The sequence below is a fragment of the Octopus sinensis genome, linkage group LG8 (assembly GCF_006345805.1).
Source record: "Octopus sinensis linkage group LG8, ASM634580v1, whole genome shotgun sequence".
In the NCBI taxonomy this organism is placed as follows: Eukaryota; Metazoa; Mollusca; class Cephalopoda; order Octopoda; family Octopodidae; genus Octopus; species Octopus sinensis.
The window spans coordinates 29,921,575-29,944,346 of NC_043004.1; the positions used below are offsets into that span (position 1 = coordinate 29,921,575).

At 36.2% G+C, this 22,772-nt stretch overlaps 1 protein-coding gene across 1 annotated transcript; it reads right to left on the reverse strand.

Annotated features, from left to right (window-relative positions):
• Positions 1-162: 162 nt before the first annotated feature.
• Positions 163-22,285, reverse strand: LOC115214781. The gene is made up of 2 exons (XM_029783812.1): positions 21,875-22,285; positions 163-348 (listed from the first exon to the last, which is right to left on the reverse strand). The coding sequence occupies exons 1-2, from the start codon at positions 22,283-22,285 to the stop codon at positions 163-165; spliced, it is 597 nt and encodes a 198-aa protein (XP_029639672.1).
• Between the last annotated feature and the right edge of the window lie 487 nt (positions 22,286-22,772).

The following is a 22,772-nucleotide window of genomic DNA, read 5'->3' on the forward strand; positions in this document are numbered from 1 at the left end:
GTTACTTTTCCTGCATTACCATGGACAGAAATTGGTCCCACCCTCATCTTGTAGGAAAAGTAACGAATGTCTTCATACACCACTAACTTAATGAGCCTTTCCATCCACACCTTTTTCATATGCATTGGCATTCTGGGATCATTGTTGATGATCTCTTGAATTTCAGTGTTCTGATGGTGTCAGATCATCAATCAGGGTTTTCAACTCTGTTGTTGCCTCATAGTTGAATCTTCCAGCTCCTTTACAACCTTTTCTACCATTCTGCAGCTGATGTTGAAGAAATCTGATATCTCCTTGTTTATCCTTCTGGCATGGATTCCAAGGTGGACTCTCTTCCTCTTCCATGAACTGAGGTGGGGTTCAAAATTTTCCATAGTCAATTATTCTGTGAAAAAAATAAAGTAAAAATGGTTATTGTTTTTAAGAAGAAAAAGACTAACAATGAAAGTAAAAACATGCATAAAATTAGCAGATGAAAACTGCAAACAACCACCATCCGCACCCTATAGTTTGTTCAGTTAATCTACTTTGTATGAGACCTATAATCCAGTACTGCCCCCAGTAGTCATGGTATTTCTGTAAGTTGGAGTACCAGTGGATTAGCTGGGCACTACTTGAAGACTTTGTCAAGTGTATCTAGTACAATAGAGTTCACACATTTTAAAGCTATATTTTTGGGAAACCTAGAAACCAGCAGTATAAGATTATGAAGTCAGCAAATAAATTGATATTTGCCATGTTAAGTTGAATGAGTTGCTATCTAATTACTGCTGGGGGAAGCTTGGGTCATAGACACTGTGCACATAATTCGTCAGTCTTTTCAGTTGAGAAACAAAATATCTACATGGCAACATGTCATTCTGACCTCACACCCACGTGCAAGCACACACACATGTACTCAAAACACAAAAATATTTATATAATTATTCAGCTTGAAAATTTCAGAAACACAAATACTCACGTTATAGTTTACACTAACAAAAGAATAACATTGTATTGTGTATAATAAACTCAGCTTGTTATATGTTGTTGAAAGTTTCATTTCAAAGATTTGAATACAGAACTGGTTTGTAGAATACTGAGAAATAAATTCCGTAGGTATGGGGAGAGGGAGGGGAAGAAAGAGAGATGGGAGAGAGAGGGAGGAGAGGAAAGAGAAAGGGATGGGAGAGAAAGAGAGAGAAAGGGAGGGAGACTACTTGAGTATTTGTAAACATAAATTAAATTTTCACAAATATAAACTAATAAAAAATTTTGTTGCATACATTTTGAAATCTGAGATGTTTATGCAAGACAGAAAGCGGCATTATGATGCTGTGATATTCATGACTCTTACGAGAACATTAGAAATAAGAGTGAAGTAGTTTTAACACAGAATTGAAAGGAGTTTCTGGATTCTCTTTACTATAGATTTAATAACACATTGTATTTGCCGCAAACAAAACAAAACATTATGGCTAGTTAAACAATGTTAACTTGGTACATGGCTAATTAAATCTTCTTGACTTGGTGCATGGTCAAAATATTTGCAAATCTACAGCATCTCTGGTCCCAAGTACTTCAGATTAAGAATTATCAGCTGTGTGTGAATTTACATATCAATCAATCAATCAAACAATCAATCTGAGAGAGTGCATTGTGTGACAAACAGAAGAGAGATTCACTGCGAACTTTAGTCACATCAATAGCATAGTACAATGAGACTGAGAAGAAGAGGGGATGACCGAAAGGTAAACAGTTGTTGTATGGGTGTGGAAGCAAGAGAGATAAAGACATAAGTGAAACAGACCGGTGACAGGTGTGGGCTAACAGGTGAGTGATAAGGGTGTGAAATGGAGAGGTGAATAATAATAATAATGAATGCCCTGATGCAGTACCAGACAGTGGCTCTCGTGGCTTCTGATCTTAACTGATTGGAAGTGTTATCATGTACATTGTTTTGTCTTGGTATAAAAGATGGGCTACAGCAAATATTCTGTTCAATACTACAGATTTGCTTGTCAGTTGTTTGACCTTAACCAGTTGAGCATGTCCCTTAGTGGCTGACGATATGTGCATCTCTGATCACGAGCAGAAGTAGTGGGGGAGCATCATAGCCATGTGTTGAGAGGGATTCTTTGGGGTTTGAATAATTCACCTCTGGAAACATGGGTGGTTCTTTCAACATCCTTAAACAACCCTTATTCATGGACCTTTTGAGCGGGATGGGTTCCTCGACCAGAAGAAAACTTTAACTGGTCCCTACCTGCAAAGTCATGCGCTGTTTCTCTTGATATGAGATTATTATGTCGTGCACATATTGTTGTGATGCATGAGCCTGGTGTACCCTTATCAGACGGGTAGTCATGATGGGTATACTGGGCTTTGTATATTTTACCCCACAGCCACTTTGATGGCATGTACTGCTCTCTCACTCAATAATAATAAGAACAATAATGTTAGAGATATGAGACACTATTAAAGAGGTCAAGGATAATATATACATGCAGGTGTAGATGTGGCTGTTTAGGTAAAAAGGTTACTTCCCAAACATTTGGTCTCAAATTCAGTCAAATTGCACAGCACATGATGTCTACTGTAGCTTGAGGCTGACCAAAACATTGTGAGTGGATTTGGTTGACATTAACTGAAAGAAGCAGCCTTTCATCATTATCATTTAACATCCATTTTCTGTGCTGGTATGGGTGGGACGGTTTTACAGGAGCTGGCAAGACTGGGAGCTGTACCAGGCTCTATTGTCTGTTTTGGCATAGTTTCTACAGCTGGATGCCCTTCCTAATGCCAACCACTTTACAGAATGTACTGGGTACTTTTTTACATTGCACCAATACCAGTGTTTTTTATGTGTCACTAGCACTAACAGGGTAACCAAGTAAGTTGCAGGACAAAAAAGGCAAAACCCTTCAACTGGGAGGCAGAAGTAATATTGAAGTAGATGGCTTTGTGCCATTTGAGAAATTAACAGTACAAAGGGACAGGGATCAGTGTGTTGCTGTAGATACATGAACACCCCAGCTGGAAAAGAAAGGAGAGTGAGTTAGAGAGTTAGATTACATTACATGTGAGTGGAACATGCAGCACTTCAAGAACCTACAGGGGGTAAGTAGGTCTTCTCAAGAACCTCATGTCACCAAGCATCTCAGTCCATTGTCATCTCATCAGTGAGGTCCAACATCCTGAGGTTGGTCCTCACTACTTCATCCCATGTCTACCTCTCCCACAGGTGCCATCCACTTGCAGTGATCAGCACTTCTTTATACTACTGTCTTCATTCATACACATCACATGTCCAAACCAACATAGTTTTCTCTCTTGCATTCTGCATCTGATTCCCATTATGCTCAACTTTTCTCTCAAACCATTTGCACTTCGTCGTACATGCACCCTGATGTTGCATATCCATCAGAGCACACAAGCTTCATTCTTCTCTTGTCTATGCATGTCTTCTGCATTCCTGGAATTTCTTCTCCAATTCTGCTACAGATACTGCAATAAGAATGAGGTCATCAGTACATAGTAGTTCCCAAGGGCAGCCAGTTTTGAGTTCCACTGTATTCATGCCAACTCCATCCTACTAACAGTACAGCTGTACATGGCTTGTACAGCTCTAACAAGCCACTCATCTATTCCTAACTTCCTTAGAGACCACCTGATAATAGAACAAGTGACTCTGTCGAATGCTTTCTCCTAGTCAATGAAAGCCAAGTACAATGGTTTACTCTTTGCCAGATACTTCACCTGTAGCTGTCTGCCTAGGAAGAAGGCATCTGTGGTTCTCTTCTCAGGCACAAAACCACATTGCATCCCATCTAATTTAATTCTCTTCTTAATTAATTGAGCTATAACCCTTTCTGTAACTTTCATGACCTGGTCTACCACTTTGATACCCCTGTGGTTGTTTCTATCTAAGGTATCACCTTTACCCTTGTAGTAACTAACTATAATACCATCACAGCAGTCATTGGGGATGATGTCTACCTGGATAACCTGATTAACTATACAAGTGAAGAGGCTGTATCCTACACTGCCAAATATTTTAAGCATCTCAGCGCTGATTCCTGATGGTCCAGGGACTTGCCTTGTCTTTATATCCGGTATTAATTTTGTTTTAGAAGACTTGTCTTCTGAGTACAGGACAGTGTCATATGTCTTATCTATCTATAATACTAATTACAGTAAAATTAAGTAATTAGTCATCCATTTGCTTATCAAACTTTAGCCATAGAACACTATTAGATAACATAATAACACTTAAATAGCATAATAAAGCATAAAATGAAAAAAAAAGGAAATAAAAAAAATAACACAAAATAAATAAATGTGGAAAGGAAAGTTGAAAAGGAGGTCGAGAGTGTTTACAATCAAATTATAAAAGAAAACGTGACTCTAAGTAACATGGCTTTTACTATGGTTGTGGATCACTGGGTACATATGCTCTAAAAGAACAAATGTGAAGGGGGTGAAATTTCCCACAAGACTGGTTTTGAAGCATGAATTGCTCATATACACACACACACTCATGCATATGCATCATATGTATGCATCCTCAAAAATTCACACATACACACACACACACATACGCACTTACACAGCAACGATCACTGTTTAATTCTTTCAAACCCTATTCCTGTTGTGAGTGTGTGAATGTGTGTGTGTGTGTGTGTGTGTGTATGTGTGTGTGTATATATATATATATATACTAGCAGTATTGCCCGGCGTTGCTCGAGTTTGTAAGGGAAATAATTATATAAGCATTTTTAGAGATGTAAAGTATAATAGCCATCTCAATATGGCTAACCACAAAGGGGGAGGGGTGTTACTGTAGCTTTTTACGTTCTGAGATTTAATAATAAATTTTAGAGAGTTACTTCCCTTATATATGTCAAAAATGGATTAAAAATGGGAAAAATTGATGGTAAATTTTTTTTAAATCGTAGACTCATCGTAGACGCGCGCTAATACCCAGACGGTCTCGATATGAATCACGACTATAAGATACCCGGTTTTGGTTAAACTGCACCGCAAAATGTGGGAGTAGTTAGGAATCTAAATCGTAGGAGACAGACACACAACCTCACTTTTATATATAAAGATTTCCTCTATTTACATAATATTGAGGTCTCTTTCTTTCTTTTGTTATCTTACTGTTTTTACCAATATACATATATATATATACATAAATATATATATAGTTACAGAGATGTACTTGCATAGCAAGTGACTTGATCTGAGATCGTGTGCTGGAACGAAAACAGTTGCAGCGTTGAAGGTGTTTATAAGCCATTTAAGAAACACACAAAAACCGTTAGATTCACTTCAACATTTAAATTTAATTTGTCAAAATATTTTCGTCGCTTTGAGACCGCGACCTGTTAGCACGATATTTTTGTCAGTGAACAGGTCGCGGTCTCAAAGCGACGAAAATATTTTGGCAAATTAAATTTAAATGTTGAAGTGAATGTAACGGTTTTTGTGTGTTTCTTAAATGGCTTACAAACACCTTCCAGGCTGCAATATATATATACACACATATATATATATGTATGTATGTATGTATGTATGTGTGTATATGTGTATGCATGTATGTGTGTGTGTGTGCGTGTCTGTGCTTGTGATTGTCCTCCACCACTGCTTGACAACGAATGTTGGTTTGTTTACATCCCTGTCACCTAGTGGTTTGACAAAGGAAACAGATAGAATAAGTACAATGCTTACAAAAATAAAACTGGAGTTGATTCATTAAACTACAATTCTTCAAGGCATTGCCCCAGCATGGCCACAGACCAATGGCTGGAAAAAGCAGAAGAATAAAAGAATACATTCTCTGCTTTGGTCTTATGTCCAAGGCATGAGAAAGCTTGAGTTTACATGAGAAGGCCTAACAGACCTGGTAGAAACAGCAGCCAAATCTCCCTCAAATCACACCTTACTGTCTTATGTATGTATATATATATGAGCCAATGAGGGGGACCTCTACATGGTAGCTAGACCTGGTAGAAATAGCAGCCAAATTTCCCCCAAATCACACCTTACTGTCTTATCTATGTATATATGTATGTATGAGCCTATGAGGGAGACCCCTACATGGCAGCTAGACATGGTAGAAATAGCAGCCAAATCTCCCTCAAATCACACCTTACTGTCTTATCTTTCTGCTACTTGGATATAGGTCTTATATTCGTCGTAAAAAACTTTCCTGTCACACACTCACGCACACGCACACACACACACACACACGCACCCTCACACACACACGCGCACACACACACACACACACACACACACACACGTTAGCTTACAATTTTATTGATATATTTGCGTGTCTATGTGTGGAAAGAGGAAGTGGGAGGCAGAGTGAAAGAATCACTCACTACAGTAAGTGAATTACTTTCATTTTAGTCGTTGCCCACTGTGTGTGTGCGTTTGCGTGTGGTGTAAACCAGACTAAGAAAAGCATTTGACACACACACCAGAATGTGAGTTTTCTGTAAATTTTGCTTAATTGGAGTTTAAATTTTAAAAACTGGACCTGGCATGACGCGATGCATTGTACTCTTAAAAATGCTAGGTAAATTGTAATTGAAGAAATCCTATATTGTAGATTTGTATAACTCCCAAAGGGAGGCAGATAAAATCTGCCTTTTATAATAAGAGATATATACACATAATAACAATTATTTGAGGGAATATTAATCTACACTTACAGGGAAAAAATTCAATTTAGAAATAATAAATCAAATTTCACACAATATAATATATATATATATATATATATATATATATATATATATATATATATATATATATATATAAATTAGAAAAAAACCACCTTTTATCAATTCAAAATGAACAATTAAATTACACCATCTAGAAAATTACATATAATAGAAAAGTTAAAATTAAAATAACAATAAAATACCAATGATTAAGTAAATTGCAAAAAAATAATAAAAATGTATATAATTGGTAGAAATAAATATATATTTAAAATATACCAATTATATATGTTTTTATTATTTTTTTTGCAATTTACTTAATCATTGGTATTTTATTGTTGTTTTAATTTTAACTTTTCTGTTATATGTAATTTTCTAGATGGTGTAATTTGATTGTTCATTTTGAATTGATAAAAGGTGGTTTTATTCTAACTTTTTTTTATATATATATACATATATATAAAGTATGAATCGGTTGGGTGAATGCACCTGCAATACTAGATACAATATACATACATACATGTATGTGGCATCAGGACCTGTGCTTTAAATTTGACACTAGCACCAGTGCTTTTAATGTGATACTATCATGTGTCACAAGCACCAGTGCTTTTCACGTGGCTCCAGCACCGGTATTAATTTTGTTGTAGAAGACTTGTCTTCTTGAGTACAGTACGGTGTCATATGTCTCAGTCCTTTGTCATTTCCTTTGTAATCTCTCAGTGTCTTGGAGTCACTGTTTGCAAACATACCATTATTCATACATACACCACTCTCTCCTACCACATCTCAATTTTCTCTGACTCACTGTCTAGCAATCCTGAACACCTCAGGCCTTGAATATTTATGCTTGTGTGTGTGTGTGTGTGTGTGTGTTTACATGTCCCCTTCTCTTGTCATCATGTGATGGTGGTAAGCAAGTATTACTATCAAACAAACAATGTTGTTTGTTTCTACTATTCCACAAAAACGTATCTGTTCATAAGAAGGTATTATCTTGCTTGGAAAGAAAGTGAGGGTTGGCAATAGAAAGGGTATCCAGCCATAGGAAATCTGCCTCAACAAATTCTGTCTGATTTAAGCAATCATAGAAAAGTGGATGTTAAATGAAAATGATGATGATGATGATGATGATGATATATTTCTACATAATACTTACATGCATATACAAATGCATATATGCATGCATACATACATTCATACATACATACATTACATACATACATACATACATTACATACATACATACATACATTACATACATACATTACATACATACATACATACATTACATACATACATTACATACATACATACATACATACATACATACATACATTACATACATACATTGCATACATACATGCATACATACATTGCATACATACATGCATACATACATACATACATACATACATACATACATACATACGGTACTGTAGAAGCCATAGCGACTCATAATAAAAAAGAGTTCTGGTGAATATCCCAGTGAAGACCTCAATAAAATGTAAGCACAACAGACCTGACATAATGATTTGGGATAGAGAAGAGAAACTGTGTACAGTTGTGGGAATTAGCTGCCCAGTGGATGTTAACATAAAGCTGAAGATCAGTGAAAAAGAAAACACCTATGCAGTTACTCTATCCAGATTACAAGTTCAGGTTTATACCTGTAATTATTGGGGCCCTGGGATATGTAACACACTGCCTAAATACCAGTCTTGGGAAAATAGCCTTCTCAAAATCAGAAAGGAGAAAGCTAATTCGAAGACTACAGATCCAATCCATCACTGGAACTGTAAAAATCTGTAAAACTTTCCAGAAATTTATCATTTAAATATATATGAGCATGTCTAGATATGCAACTATATGCATGAGAATACACACACAAAGCAAAACATATTGGGTTGGTGCATAATTATTGTGGCTTTTTTTCAACAAATTTTATTGAACAAAAACAATAACATGTAACAAAAACATCCTTAAATGATTATTCTGGAGCATATTCACCATCTACTTCAGTAGATGGTGAATACATTACCCATTTGCTTGGCAGACAGTCAGACCATCATTTAAAGATAAAATTTGTTGAAAAAAGTCGCAATAATTATGCACCAACCCAGTACGAATCTGCACATATACATGCAAACAAAAAACCCTGTTGTTGATGTTGAAATTCCAATGAAGGAGCCTTGTACCTAGGTTAGAAACCAGCACTTTCTCTATTGGCAAGAAATCTTGAAATAAAACTGAATAATGATATAGATAGATAGATAGATAGATAGATAGATAGATAGATAGATAGATAGATAGATAGATAGATAGATAGATAGACAGATAGATAGATAGACAGACAGATAGATAAATAGATAGATAGATAGATAGATAGATAGACAGATAGATAAATAGATAAATAGATAGATAGATAGATAGATAGATAGATAGATCGATTGATAGATAGATAGATAGATAGATAGATAGATAGACAGATAGACAGATGGATAGATAAATAGATAGATAGATAGATAGATAGATAGACAGATAGACAGATAGACAGACAGACAGATAGACAGACAGATAGATAGACAGATAGACAGGTAGACAGACAGACAGACAGATAGACAGATAGACAGACAGACAGATAGATAGACAGATAGATAGAGTCAACAGATGAGATCCAGAGATTCCCAATATAAAAAAGTTAGTCGTGCTCAAAGGATTTGAACTTATGCTCTGAAACCTTTACCAAGGGCCAAGTCCATGGGATAAAGCGTGACTATAAGAGAAATCCAGGTGAGCAGATATGGAGATAATGATGCAAGTAAACAAATAAAACTGCTTGGGTTTGATATACAATATATATATATATGTATACATGTAAATAGAGAGAAAGCAAAGACTGAAAAATTTCAGATGATGAATGTTCATGTATAATCTCTATATATAAAGCTGAAGTTGTCTGTGTGTGGCAGGTTTGGTAGCCTTCAACTAATACTATCTCCTCCGAGACCCTGCGGCGCAAGTTGACCAAAATTGAGAGTATGATAGAAGAAGGCTTGCTCTTCATTCAGTAGAAGATAAAATTCAAATCGGACCATGTTAACACCAAAAATTATTTACATCAAAAAGGTGCATTTTTTTCTATGAAAATCCCTATTTTTTACGCTTTTTTGACTGCTGTGTCGCTATTTTTTGGTGTATTTCAACCAGAAAAATGTTCACTTAAAGAGAATAACAAGCTACGTAATGCAAGACTTTTACTTTTCAAAAACTGCAATTCTAAAGCGTCGAAGCAAACCCGAGCAATGTTGGGCGATACTGCTAGTATATAGATATTTATATGATGACAGAGCAAACTTACACAGAATATAAAGACACAGAAGTATAAGGGAGAGGCATCTATGTACTTTATGTAAGTATGCTTTGTTATCATATAAATGTTTATATATTTATACTTGAATAGTCATCATCTGAAAATTTTCAATCTTTACTTTCTCTCTATTTACATGTATACATGTATTTATATTTTGTATATCATACCCAAGCTGTTTTATTTATTTGCATCATTGTCAACACACACGCACACATGCAAGCATGCGTGCACGCACACAGGCATGCACACATGCACACATACACACTGCATACACACACACATGCAATAGGAATAGGTTTCCATAGAATCAAACAGATCTCATGGCTGTGCATGTGTGTGTGAATTTTTGAGGCTGCATATATATATGACGTGCATGAATGTATGTATGTATGCATATATGTGGATTCCATGCTTCAAAACCAGTCTAGTGGAAAATTTTACTCCTCACCCATTATTGTTCTTTTAGAGCATGTCTACCCTGTAATCCAAAACTATTGTAAACACCATGTTACCCGGAGTGACATGTTTTATAATTTGTTTGTAAACACTCTTAACCTTCTTTTTAACTTTTCTTTCCATATTTCTTACTTATTATCGTATATTTCTTATTTATCTTTCATCTTTTACTTGTTTCAGTCACTGGACTGAGGCTATTCTGGGGCATAGGCTTGAAGAATTTTAGTCAACCCCAGGGCTTACGTTTTTTCAGGCCTGGTTACTTATTTTATCAGTCTCTAACTGCCAAACTACTAAGTTATGGGACTTAAACAAACCAACACCGGTTATCAAGAAGTGGGGATGGGGGTAACAAACACAGACAATGACACATGTATGTGTGCATATATAGGGTGCATATATACAGGGTGCATAATGTATTTGAAGACATACATTTTTTGGGTCATTGCTGTATTTTTTGCTAACTCTGTTTAATCTATGTTTCAGAAAATAATAATGGCAGACCCTCAGCTTATTCAAGAAATGAAGAGGTATGCTGTTATTGTGGTTATAAAGGCTGAGCATAGCAATTTAGAAATATCACTATTTTTAAGTTGCCAGATATTTCGTCTACAAAGTTTTTAAGGAGCTAGAGACTGAAGAAGGAAATGTATCACCAGTATCAAAGCATAAAAAGCATTCTAAACATTCTAGAATCATTAGAGCACCTAAATTTATCCAGCAAGTTTAACAGACTTTTGATTACAATCTCAGAAAGTCCATGAGGTGAATTGCAAAGGATCTCCATATGTCAGAAGGAACAGTTAGAAATGTTGTCTGCGAAAACATCAGATATAAGGTTTATATGATGTGGAAAGGTCAATTTGTCAGAAAAAGTAAAAGAAAATCACTACATCAGATCTAAAAGGCTCTTAAACAAATGTAAAAATCCAGCAGAAGAAGATTAAATTTGGTTTTTCTCAAACAAGAAAAACTTCAACCAAGTTCAAAAAGTTTACAGAACTGACAGATGGTTATGTGTCAACCTTCTGAAGTTCCATATGTTATGCATACAAAATTTCCTGCAACTGTCATGGTTTTAGGGGTTGTCAGCAATGAAGGACATGTGATGCCTCCTTACTTCTTTCCACAAGACCTTACAGTTAACTCTGCTGCCTACATTGAGGTCCTGGAAATAATTGCTAAGCCCTGGATAGACAGTGTAATGAATGGAAAGCCATATGTGTTTCAATAAGGCTCTACACTATCACACATGGCTCTGGTAACACAAGAATGGATGGCTGAAAATTTTTATGATCACACAACCCCTAACATTTGGCCTCTAATTCCCCAGATCTCAATCCATTGGACTATTACATGTGGAGCATTGTTGAGGGAGAGGTCAATGAATATGCCCATAACATCAAAGATTCTTTGAAAGCTGCCATAGTCAGTGTAAGGTCCAAAATGACTCAGGAGCACTTGATTCGAGCATGTAGATGATTTAGATCTCATATTGAAGCTGAAGGTGGCCTTATTGAATAAAATTATAGGAAAGAAGGCTTATTTTTATCCTCATAGAATTTTTTGATAAATAAAGTTATTATCTGTTATTACATATGTTTTTTTTTATAAACATAAATCTGTCCTCAAATATCTTATGCACCCTGTACATACATACATATACATATTTCGTTTTGGGATTTGGTTTGCAAGATTCTTTATGTGAGTTCATGTGTTGAAGCATATTCTGTTGTGTCTGGGGAGAGTCATTTTCTTTTTGTGCCTTATAATTTAGCACACTCAATAGTAAAATTTTCACTTATTTCTTATTTTTATTTTCCTAAAATTTCGTTGCGTCTTGCAGCCTTTTCAATAGTCTTGACTAGTGAAGACTATTGAAAAGGTTGCAAGACGCAACGAAAAGTACTAAAAGACTATCAGGGAAGGAAAGAAAGGTTGTTTAATATTTCAAGCAAAGCTCTTCTTCAGAAACAGGAGACAGAGGAAAGTTCAAGAGAAAAGGAAGACGGAGGAAAAAAATTGGCCAACAATCCACATGTAGTTACATATGTATAAAGTGTTTGAAGTGGTGTACAGATATTGTATATTGAGAAAAGGAGGCAATCAGAATTTTGGATAATTCTTTATTAGCATTTTCATTCATTTATCGAACTCATCAAGACAGACCATTTTGATTTTGTCTTGAGAGATCGTCTCATATAGGCACTTGGGGCATAAAAACAAATACAGTAGCAGATGAGAATAATCTGCCACAGGGGCCGGAATTCCCATGTCACGTAATTTTAGTCTACTAAACCTTATCAGTGTGAAGTGTCAGTTACCACATGCCGGGCAAATTTTGCTGCCATGATATATAAAATACCAGTATCGTTCCAGACACTGATGCAACAAATAGCCAAGAGGTTTATTAAAAATTAATTTGTAGTGATGGAAGCAGTATTAATATCGAAAGGCAATGTTTCTATCCAACTTAACATGGCTGCTTCATTAGAACACTGAATACTGAGTTATTAGCCTCGAGAGATCTTCTCTCATAGGTGCTTGGTGCAGAAAGACACACACATAGACAGTAGCAGATGAGAATCATCTGTCATGGGTGCCAGAATTCCCATATCATGTGATTTCATTTTTTTTTCCTAGGCTTATTTCTCATAGGAGAGGTTAGGTTAGATTAGTAGATTAATAAATTATTTAGTTGCTGTTGAATTGTACTGGTGTTGTTGGTGGTGGTGCAAATTTTTGTTATTGCTGAATTATTTTGTTTCATGTTTCTTCAAAAATAAATGTTTGACCTATTAAAACTTGCAGCTAAATCTATAATCACTCACCCTTATCTAAATAAAAACTAAAAAAAAAAAAAAATTGTATATAATTGTATACAATATGTGATCTGATACAGTCACACGTTCCCATTTTGAGCAGCAATTACAATGAAAGATACAAAAATCAACAACAAAAATGATTAACGTAAGAACCACCAACAAAACTGAACAGTAACAAAATAACTTTTTGTTACACCCACAAAATATTTTTAACATTCAATGCAGCTGCAGCATGGTGTTGAAAAGTAGAAAGAAAAATTTTTATCATAACCATTTAATGAATTAAAGGTGTACATCATAATTTAGAATCACCCAAAATTATTCATGAGTATCTGAGACCCCCTTCGGTCATGACACAGACCATAGTATTGCATCTAGAAAGTTACTCTCCCAGGCACAAGTCCAGGCAAGATTGTTTATGGAAGACCAGCAGTCACCCATGCATACCAGCCTCTTCTCTCCACGCCACCAGTGTTATCCAAGGGAAAGGCAACGGCCGATACAGCTTGGCACCTGTGATGTCGCAACTCATTTCTACGGCTGAGTGAACTGGAGCAACATAAAATAAAGTGTCTTGCTCAAGAACACAACATGCAGCCCAGTCCGGGATTTGAACTCACAACCTTATGCTCGACACTCTAACCACTGAGCCATGCACCTTCACAGTATACAATTAAATTAACAGATGAATGATTTACAACATTTAATGGAGTTAATCTAATAAATATTATAAAAGGTAAAGTCACATGTTTAATTTTTCTTAGTTTGCAGTAACTACATCCATCACGGAAATAGTTCAAAATTACCACGTCATCTGTTTCCCCAACAGGCTTGCCTTTTGTTTTTAGAGAGCCATCTTTTTTATATTTCTTGATTTTTTTAAACTCAACTTGTTTGTCATGGGAAAGGTTAGGTTTGGATATAATTAATCAAGAACTATTTGGTGGTTGCTGTTGTTGACAATAACCACAATATTGTTGTTATTGTTGGTGATGTAACATTTTGTTATTCTTTAGTTTTGTCAACAGGGAATGTCATTGCTTGACCTATTAAAACTTACAGCTAATTCTATAATCACCGACACTTTTCTAGATGTAAACTTCAACAACACAATTGTATACAAAGTGTGATCTGATACAATCACACACTCCCATCTCAATTACAATGTACACACAAAAGTCAATAGCAACAAATGGAATGACAAAAATGAACAATATAAAAATCAACAGCAAAAATGAACAATAACAAAATAATTCTTTATTACACCCACAAAATATCTCTAATAAAATGCAATATATGGCTGCAGCATGGCATCAAAAAGTAGAAAGAAAATTTCTATCATGGTCATTAAAAATACTCTATAATTTAACAACAAAGTGAAGGTGATGCATCATAATCTAGGATCACCCAAAAACTGTTGTGATGGGGTTAAAATGAACTTCATTTGTCACATGTTTGTGTAGTTGGAGGTATTAATTATGTCATTAATTTTGTTGGAGGAACCTCTGCCTGTTAGGAATAGCAACCTAAATCCCCTTCAAATCATGCCTTCCTTAAAAAGGAAGAACACATTGGATAAGCTACATCTGAAAAATTGATGGGATGGCCTTATCTAGAATGCCTATGATCCTAATCCAGCTCAATAAAGACTGACCTACATTTAAACAATGTTGTTTGAACTATTCAATTTTATTCAGAACTATGAGATACCGAACTAAAACACACCGGATCTTTGTAACTTTCCCTCTATTTAGCATTTGGTATGAGAAAATTATTCATGGGTATACAACTAAAGTAACAATCTGATGAATGACTGATAACATCTAATGTGGTAAATTCAATAATGGTTTATTATTTGATTCACTTAGTAGATGAGCAAAGTTGTTTGATGAAAATAGGAACAAAAATGTGTTCTTCCAAACCAACAAACTTGTGTCACTTTTTATGATTAAATAATCATATCTTTTTGTTTTTGTGTAAGAGCAGGAAAAGAGGCAATTCAAGTAATTACTGGTACTTATAATCAATTATTCAGTGTTAATTCGGTCACCTTGAAAAGAGCAACTATCAACTACTTTGGTGTTAATGACGTGTTGTTGGTAACAAAAGCTATCAGCTACCTTTAGAGGTTCATCCTAGCATTACAAAAATCTATTTTATTTTACAAGAGCACTTAGTATTTATTGCACCAGTGCACTTGGTATTTAGGAAATCTACCTCCTCTGAAAGTTAGCTACATTGTTTACACTATACATACCAATTTCAATTTTCACTGAACCATTCACTCCATAGTGTATACACATCCTGTATACACAAACTTATTAATACTTTCAAATACTACAAAGCTTAGGTCTTATACCAACTCCCCCATGCAATTTCCTCCCACCCGGTGCAACCTATCGGCTCCAGCACTTCCCGTTTTCCTATATGTGCGTGTATATGCGTATGTGCGTGTGTATGTATGTGTATGTGCACATACGTGTACGTGTGTGTACATATATATATATATATACATGTGCGTGTGTGTGTGTGTGTGTGGGTGTGTGTATGTGCATATACGGTTCCCTGCATTTTCCTCCTATATATACAAATTTTGTCTCCCATATATGACTTCTTTTCCCTAAATATTTCTTCTCCTACACCCATATCCTCCCTATATAGTCTCTTTAATTCCCTATATCTATACCCTTTCACATTTCTAACTCGGATGTTGAACGCACACCGCCAAACTCCACTTCCCACCCTTCCAATTTTCAGTTCCCCCCGCCCGCCCCTACGTTTAACACACACCTCTAACTTTCAACCACCTTCATCTCATGTTAAATTTTACCAAATTATATTTTTATCTTATTTTATTTTATTTTTATTTTTACTTTTATTTTTACTTTTATCCTACTTCCATTTATTTTTATTTTTACTTTTATTCTACTTCCATTTTTCTCATTTTTATTTTCATCCCTTACCTTAACTCTTATAATTTTTATAATTCTTATATTTCATTTCTAACTATTACATTGTATTTCTTATTTTTTATACTGTATTTTTTATTTCTAATTTTTACCCTTACCCACATTCTTACCCCTAACTTATCGCTTTATACCTCTATATATGTTTATTTACTTACCTATAGATCCACTTTTTGACTATACGAGCGTCCGCGTACGTGTGTATACGCATACATACATATGCACGCGCATGTATGTACATGCATATTTCGATATCTTATAGCTATACCCATGTGCGCGTGTGTCTCTGTGTATGTGAGTGTATATGTGCACGCGCATACGGACACACAGCCGTGTGTGCGTGCACGTATAGACATGAGTACGTGACTGTTTACATACGTTCTTATATACATCCTTTAATATCTTATATCTAGACCTAGAGGCGTGGGCATATACGTGTGTGTATGTAGGGATGGGCGCGTATGTACATGTGAGTGTGTACGCGTATAGTGTCCGTGTATGCATGCGGATATTCTGTTGTATGTATGTGTGTGTACGCGCGTGCGTGTGGGTGCGTGTGTGTTTATGTACATGTTTACACGCGAGTGCGTGTGTATGCTTATAGGCTTGGAGGCGTATATGTACGCGTGTATGTGGGTGTATGTATCCATGATGATATGTATGTACTAGAAGTCCATTTAATTCAAGAAACCAGATTAAATGCTCATCAACTCTGATTTACAACACATTAGGTCCCTAGACGAAACTGTTGATTTACTGACAATTCTACAACTAAATTTTATCAATCTCCTGACCACCATGCTTGGTCCGTAACCTATATACATCCCTTATCTTTACATTCTTTTACATTTTTATCATGTTTTTATCATGTTTTTTTTACTCTTATTTCTATTTCTATTTTTACTTTATAACCTTATGCCTTTACATTTACTTATATTTCTTTATATTTCTTTATATCCTTTATACCCCCTTTACATCTCCTTATAACTCTTTATATCTTTATGCTCTACATTTTTATATTTTTCTATACTTACACCTTTTATACATTTGTTATCCCTGGTCCCGAATTCTCGCCCCTCCATCTTCACGTCTATATATGTATTTATTTATTTACATTACCTCAACATCCAGTTTTTCCTCATTCTACATTGAGAGAAGAAGGAGATGGACGCTTCAATTCTATGCTGCTGCCGCATTATGTCGTACGCGAATGAGAGGATTCGCATCCCCAACCAAGAATTTTTGATGTAACACATGTCCTTGTGGAAGCTGTTGTGCGCGGCTGAAGAAGGCCACAGACATACATTATGCATTGTTATAAATCTGTCTAATGAAGGCCCGAAACATATGTACCGCTGAATCCTTCGCATCATGTTTTTATTTTATTTTGATCAATATATATATATATATATATATAGAGAGAGATAGACAGATAGATATACATACATATACACATATATGCAGCCAACCAGCCAGATAGTTTGACAAACTGACAGAATGGGCAGCCACACAGTTTCTGTCTACCAAGTTCACTTATACAAGACTTGAGTTTGCCCAAGATTATAGTATAAGACTCTTACCCAAGATGCCGTGCAGTGGGACAAAATCCGAATCTACATGGTTGCAGAGCAAGTTTCCTAACTACACAGCCATACCTGCAGCTAGTGCTTCTCTCTTTTTTTTTCTTTCTATTTTAACGTGAAGGTGTGTGGTGTCCTAGTTTGGATAGAGGACCTAATGATGTTTAGATCATGGGTTTGATTCCTGGACCTTGCGTTGTGTCCTGGGGCAAAACACTTTATTTTACATTGCTCTAGTCCATAAAGCTGGCAAAAATGAAATGTGCCTGTAATTCAAAGGGCCAGCCTTGACACATGCTGTGTTCCACTACATGCTAATTTCATGAACAGGTTGGAACAAGTGCTGTCATGACTGACGGAGTGCTTGTTACATGCTCATTTACCACATATTATGAATGAGGTGACAGGCACAGTGAGAAAACAGAAGAAATATAGGTCCAATGTGGAATGGAGGCCAAGGCCACCACATTTAGCAGGCAGCTTAGTCTATTGCCAGATGGCACTGTGAAAATTCACATTGCAGATCAATTCAAGCACAATGCTGGTTGGTGTCATTGATATTGCTGAAGTGGTCTGTGAGAGGTAACATGGTGCACTGCATGGTGGCAAAAGGATCTTAACCAGGGTAAAGCAATTCTTCAAGAAGGAGAATGCTAGGTATGCATCAATGAGGTGCACTCTCTGTCAGCCTGCATATACAAGCAATCTTGTTATTGCTTTCGGGAGGATTGGAGAACCAAGAATGCAGATGGTATCCCTTGTTGTCAGCTGATCTCCAGCCAAGACTCATAGGATGCTGATTTTATCACCTCCAGCTTGGATGAGTTGATTTCAATACCAAGAAGCTTTAAGGCTTCTTGAATTGATGTCTTTTGGTGTGGCTGAAAATTTGTGAACCTATGTTTGGGAGGCAAGTATACCAAACTTTGAAAGTGTTTGTATTGAATATTTAAAGATATTTATCTAAACTGGGAAAGTAATTATTGACAAGTGTGAGATACTATCTCACAGTGTCTGTCACCTCATTAATATGATGTGGCAAATGTGTGTGTAGCTGGCACTCAATCGATTATGATGATGATTGTTTCAGCCTGCTTGTAAAGTTAATGTGCAAGTGGCTGAGAACTCCACAGACACATGTACCCTTAATGTAGCTCTCAGAGAGATTCAGTGACACAGAATATGACAAGGCAGGTATTACTCATTTTTGCCAGCTGAATGGAGTGGAGAATCATGAAATAAAGTATATTACTCAAGGACCTTATGATTGTGAGCTGAATCCCCTAATTACTAAGCCACACACCTTCACTATATATGCATATATATAGTTGGAATTTACAAAAAACAAAAGATGAAGACAGTTGTATAAACAACAAACAGGTGTATTAGTTAAATGCTCGGGAAGCTGAGGAAGTCTTTTATGGTTTGAGTCTATGCTCTTCAACAGAACGGAAACGAGAAAATAAACAAACAGAGAATAAAAAAAGCTTTAGTGGCTCCTACAAAAGGAGACATTCGTCGCCAACTCCTTACGTATGCCGCATGGTCACTCCCTAACAGAATATAAGAGGGAAGCCAAATACATTATATAGAATACAGTGCCAAAGGAATGAATGAGTGACGACAAACCGTTCTACTGTTTGAGAGCTGGATTCTTGCAGCTGACATGGAGCAAAGAATCTAGGTATTTGAGCAATGCTGCATGTGCCAGGCTCTTCTATACCACATGTTATCTGCCTTCTTATATGCTGGTGAGACATGGGCTACTGTGAAGAGGATAGAACATCGATTGGCTACAATGCAAGGGGCCATAAAAAGATCCATGCTAGGAGAATCATTAACAGAGAACATTTGAAATGAGATTATTTGAGAAAGGAGAGGAGTGAACGACATGATTACAGAGTACTGAAAGCACAAGTTTCACTGGGTCAGACATGCCACAAGCTTCACAAACAACAGGTAGACCTTTGCAGTTGCAGAGAGGTATCCAAGAGATGGGAAATGACCAATTGGAAAACCTCCATGCCAATGGGAAGACAATTTAGGTCAAGATGGAAAAGAACGTTGCAATCAAGATAGAATTGGAAGCACATGGTGACCAGCGGTGTATAACAGCATCTGATGGTCTACTTGATCCTGTGATACTGAGATATAGAGTTTAGTGTTCTGTTATTAGTAGGATCAACAAAAAAGTACTCCATCCAATGAGCAATAAATATTTAATATACTTAGTATTGAAATACAAGCTACTAATACAAGATTGTCAATAGAAAAGCAAAAAACTTGACACAAGTTGTTTGCCTCAAATAGGTATTGTGAAAATATAAATTGGCATTTCACGTATTTTCTACTTCATTTTAAGGTGTTATTATAATCCATGGTATTCCATCCTGTGGCAAGTAAATAAAATCACTTTCAGGAGATATATCCATAGGCTGCAGTTTACATTGTGTTTGCATTATACTGAGGGAAATAGTGAAGGTAGTATGCTATATGGTGGGTTTAATGGTATGGTCCATGCTACAGTGGTTAGAGGTTAGAGGCTAAACATTATTTAATAGATATAGCATTATGAAAGGAGTTGGCTGAAATAAACTTAAATTGAACCTATTAGGGGAAAATTAATACATAAAATGAAAGAAAAACTGGGTAAAACCTTAGTGACTTCATTTACTTACCACATCCATTTACTTGTACTACTTAAACACATACTCTTTTACTCTTTTACTTGTTTCAGTAATTTGACTGTGGCCATGCTGGAGCACCGCCTTTAGTCAAGAAAATTGACCCCAGGACTTATTCTTTGCAAGCCTAGTACTTATTCTGTCGCTAAGTTATGGGGACGTAAACACACCAGCATCAGTTGTCTAGCGATGTTGAGGAGGACAAACAAAGACATAGAAACATATACACACACATACATATATATATATATATATATATATACATATATATGACAGGTTTCTTCCAGTTTCCGTTTACCAAATCCACTTACAAATCTTTGGTCAGCTTGAGGCTATAGGAAAAGACACTTGCCCAAGGTGCCACGCAGTGTGACTGAACCCAAAACCATGTGGTTGGTCAGCAAGCTACTTACCACACAGCCACTCCTTCGCCTATGTTTGTTATCATTTGATAAATAGATATATTGGAGTGTCTACTGGGTGATGTTTGTTGATTTTATATCCTCTCCATTTACTTATTTGCCGTAAATATATATGTGTGTGTGTGTGTGTATAGTCCACCCTGTGTATATATATATATATATATGTATGTATGTATATGTACATGCTAAGCATTTTTTTCAGTATATTAATGATTCTGCCACCTTGTCACCTTCCTACGACTTATTAATATTAAACACAGTGTCATTTAATTAATATTCTAATTCATGGTGTGATGAAATGAAATGAGCTTTAATTGCCATGCTGATAGATATGATAAGGAGCAATTAGTATCTGGTAGAGAAATTTACGCTTGTACTAAAGACTCTGACAATTAGTGAGATAAAATTGTGACTGGTGTGAAGATTGGGTGGCATGTTTTACTTGTGTGCCCTCACAGTCCCACAGGCATTAGTCCTCCTTGTCTGCAGCTGCAGGAAGAGGTCCAGACTGAAAAACCAGTTGTCTATATAAATATTGTAGCCTTTGTCAAACAAGTTTACATTCAGTGACAACACAACATCAGTTGTCACTAGAGTAGATGCTGGCAGATCCAATCTGTCCATACCAGTGTAGATTTTATAATTCCACATGTACCTACCGGCTCTGCCAGCTGACAGATCCAATCTGTCCTTACCAGTGTAGATTTTATAATTCCACATGTACCTACCGGCTCTGCCAGCTGACTGGCATATTTTATAAATCTCGACTCCAAAGCTGGTACATTTGGTCAGGTTATATTGTTTGAATCAGAGCCTTCCCTTGAATTTCCACAAACTCTCGTCTGTACAAACATCCTTCATTGGGACATACATCGTTCTGAAATTTTCAGCCACTTCGTCAATGATAGGACATATTTTGTGCAGCCTGTCATCTTTGTTCTTGCCTAAGTTGAAATGTAGATTTTGAAGAAGCATCAAAAATCGATTATGTGGCATCGTTTCCAGAAAGAAAGGTGTGAACATGGCTGGATCCCAATTCCAGTATGACACTAGTGTTGCTTTCTTCATGATATCCATCAGTATCAGTAGAACTTTGATTTTGTCCCCTGTAGTTGGAAACCAACCACCACCATGCTGGGGATGGTTTTCAGCATAGTCAATCATTCCGTCTGCTATATATTGGAATATTTCATCCGACAAAAACTTGTGCAAGATTTCCAATGGCAAACTTCCATCTTCAAGGTTTGCCTTTATGCCAGGCATACCAGTACCATGCTGTCGGACAAAATTGTCTCTTGCTCGTCACATGACATTCTGTTGTCCAGGGCCATTCACTGCTGCCCGCTTGTATCTTTGATTCACTGGAATATCATCATCACTATTGGAATCATCTGATTCTGAACTTGGAAAATATTCACTCTCTGAGTCATTGTCCAAACCGGAAAAAACAACTGGTGTGGTGATGGAGTTTAGTTGGCATGACAACTGTAAATTCGCTAAACAGGATGTGAAGATGAAGTTGACAGAGCCAGAGTAGCAAGACCAGCCTATTAGGTTGTAAATATTTACATGAAACAAATAACCAGCCTATCAGTTAGCAGGTGCACCGGTGACTAGTTCTAAGTCAGACAGCGTATAATTACATTGACCAATTTGAAGCATATACACTGCATGTGTAAATTTACAACAACCATCTTAAAAGGGTTAATATGAAACAAATGGTAGCCTTGGTATGCAAATAAAGTTGGCG

What these genes read in the sequence shown, in the direction of transcription:
- LOC115214781 (XM_029783812.1), bottom strand. Translation starts at nt 22,285, where the DNA reads ATGCCTGGCATAAAGGCAAACCTTGAAGATGGAAGTTTGCCATTGGAA. An exon ending in TGTATGTCCCAATGAAGGAT is followed by an intron (nt 349 to 21,874) that starts GTTTGTACAGAC and finishes ACCCCACCTCAG; the next exon opens with TTCATGGAAGAGGAAGAGAG.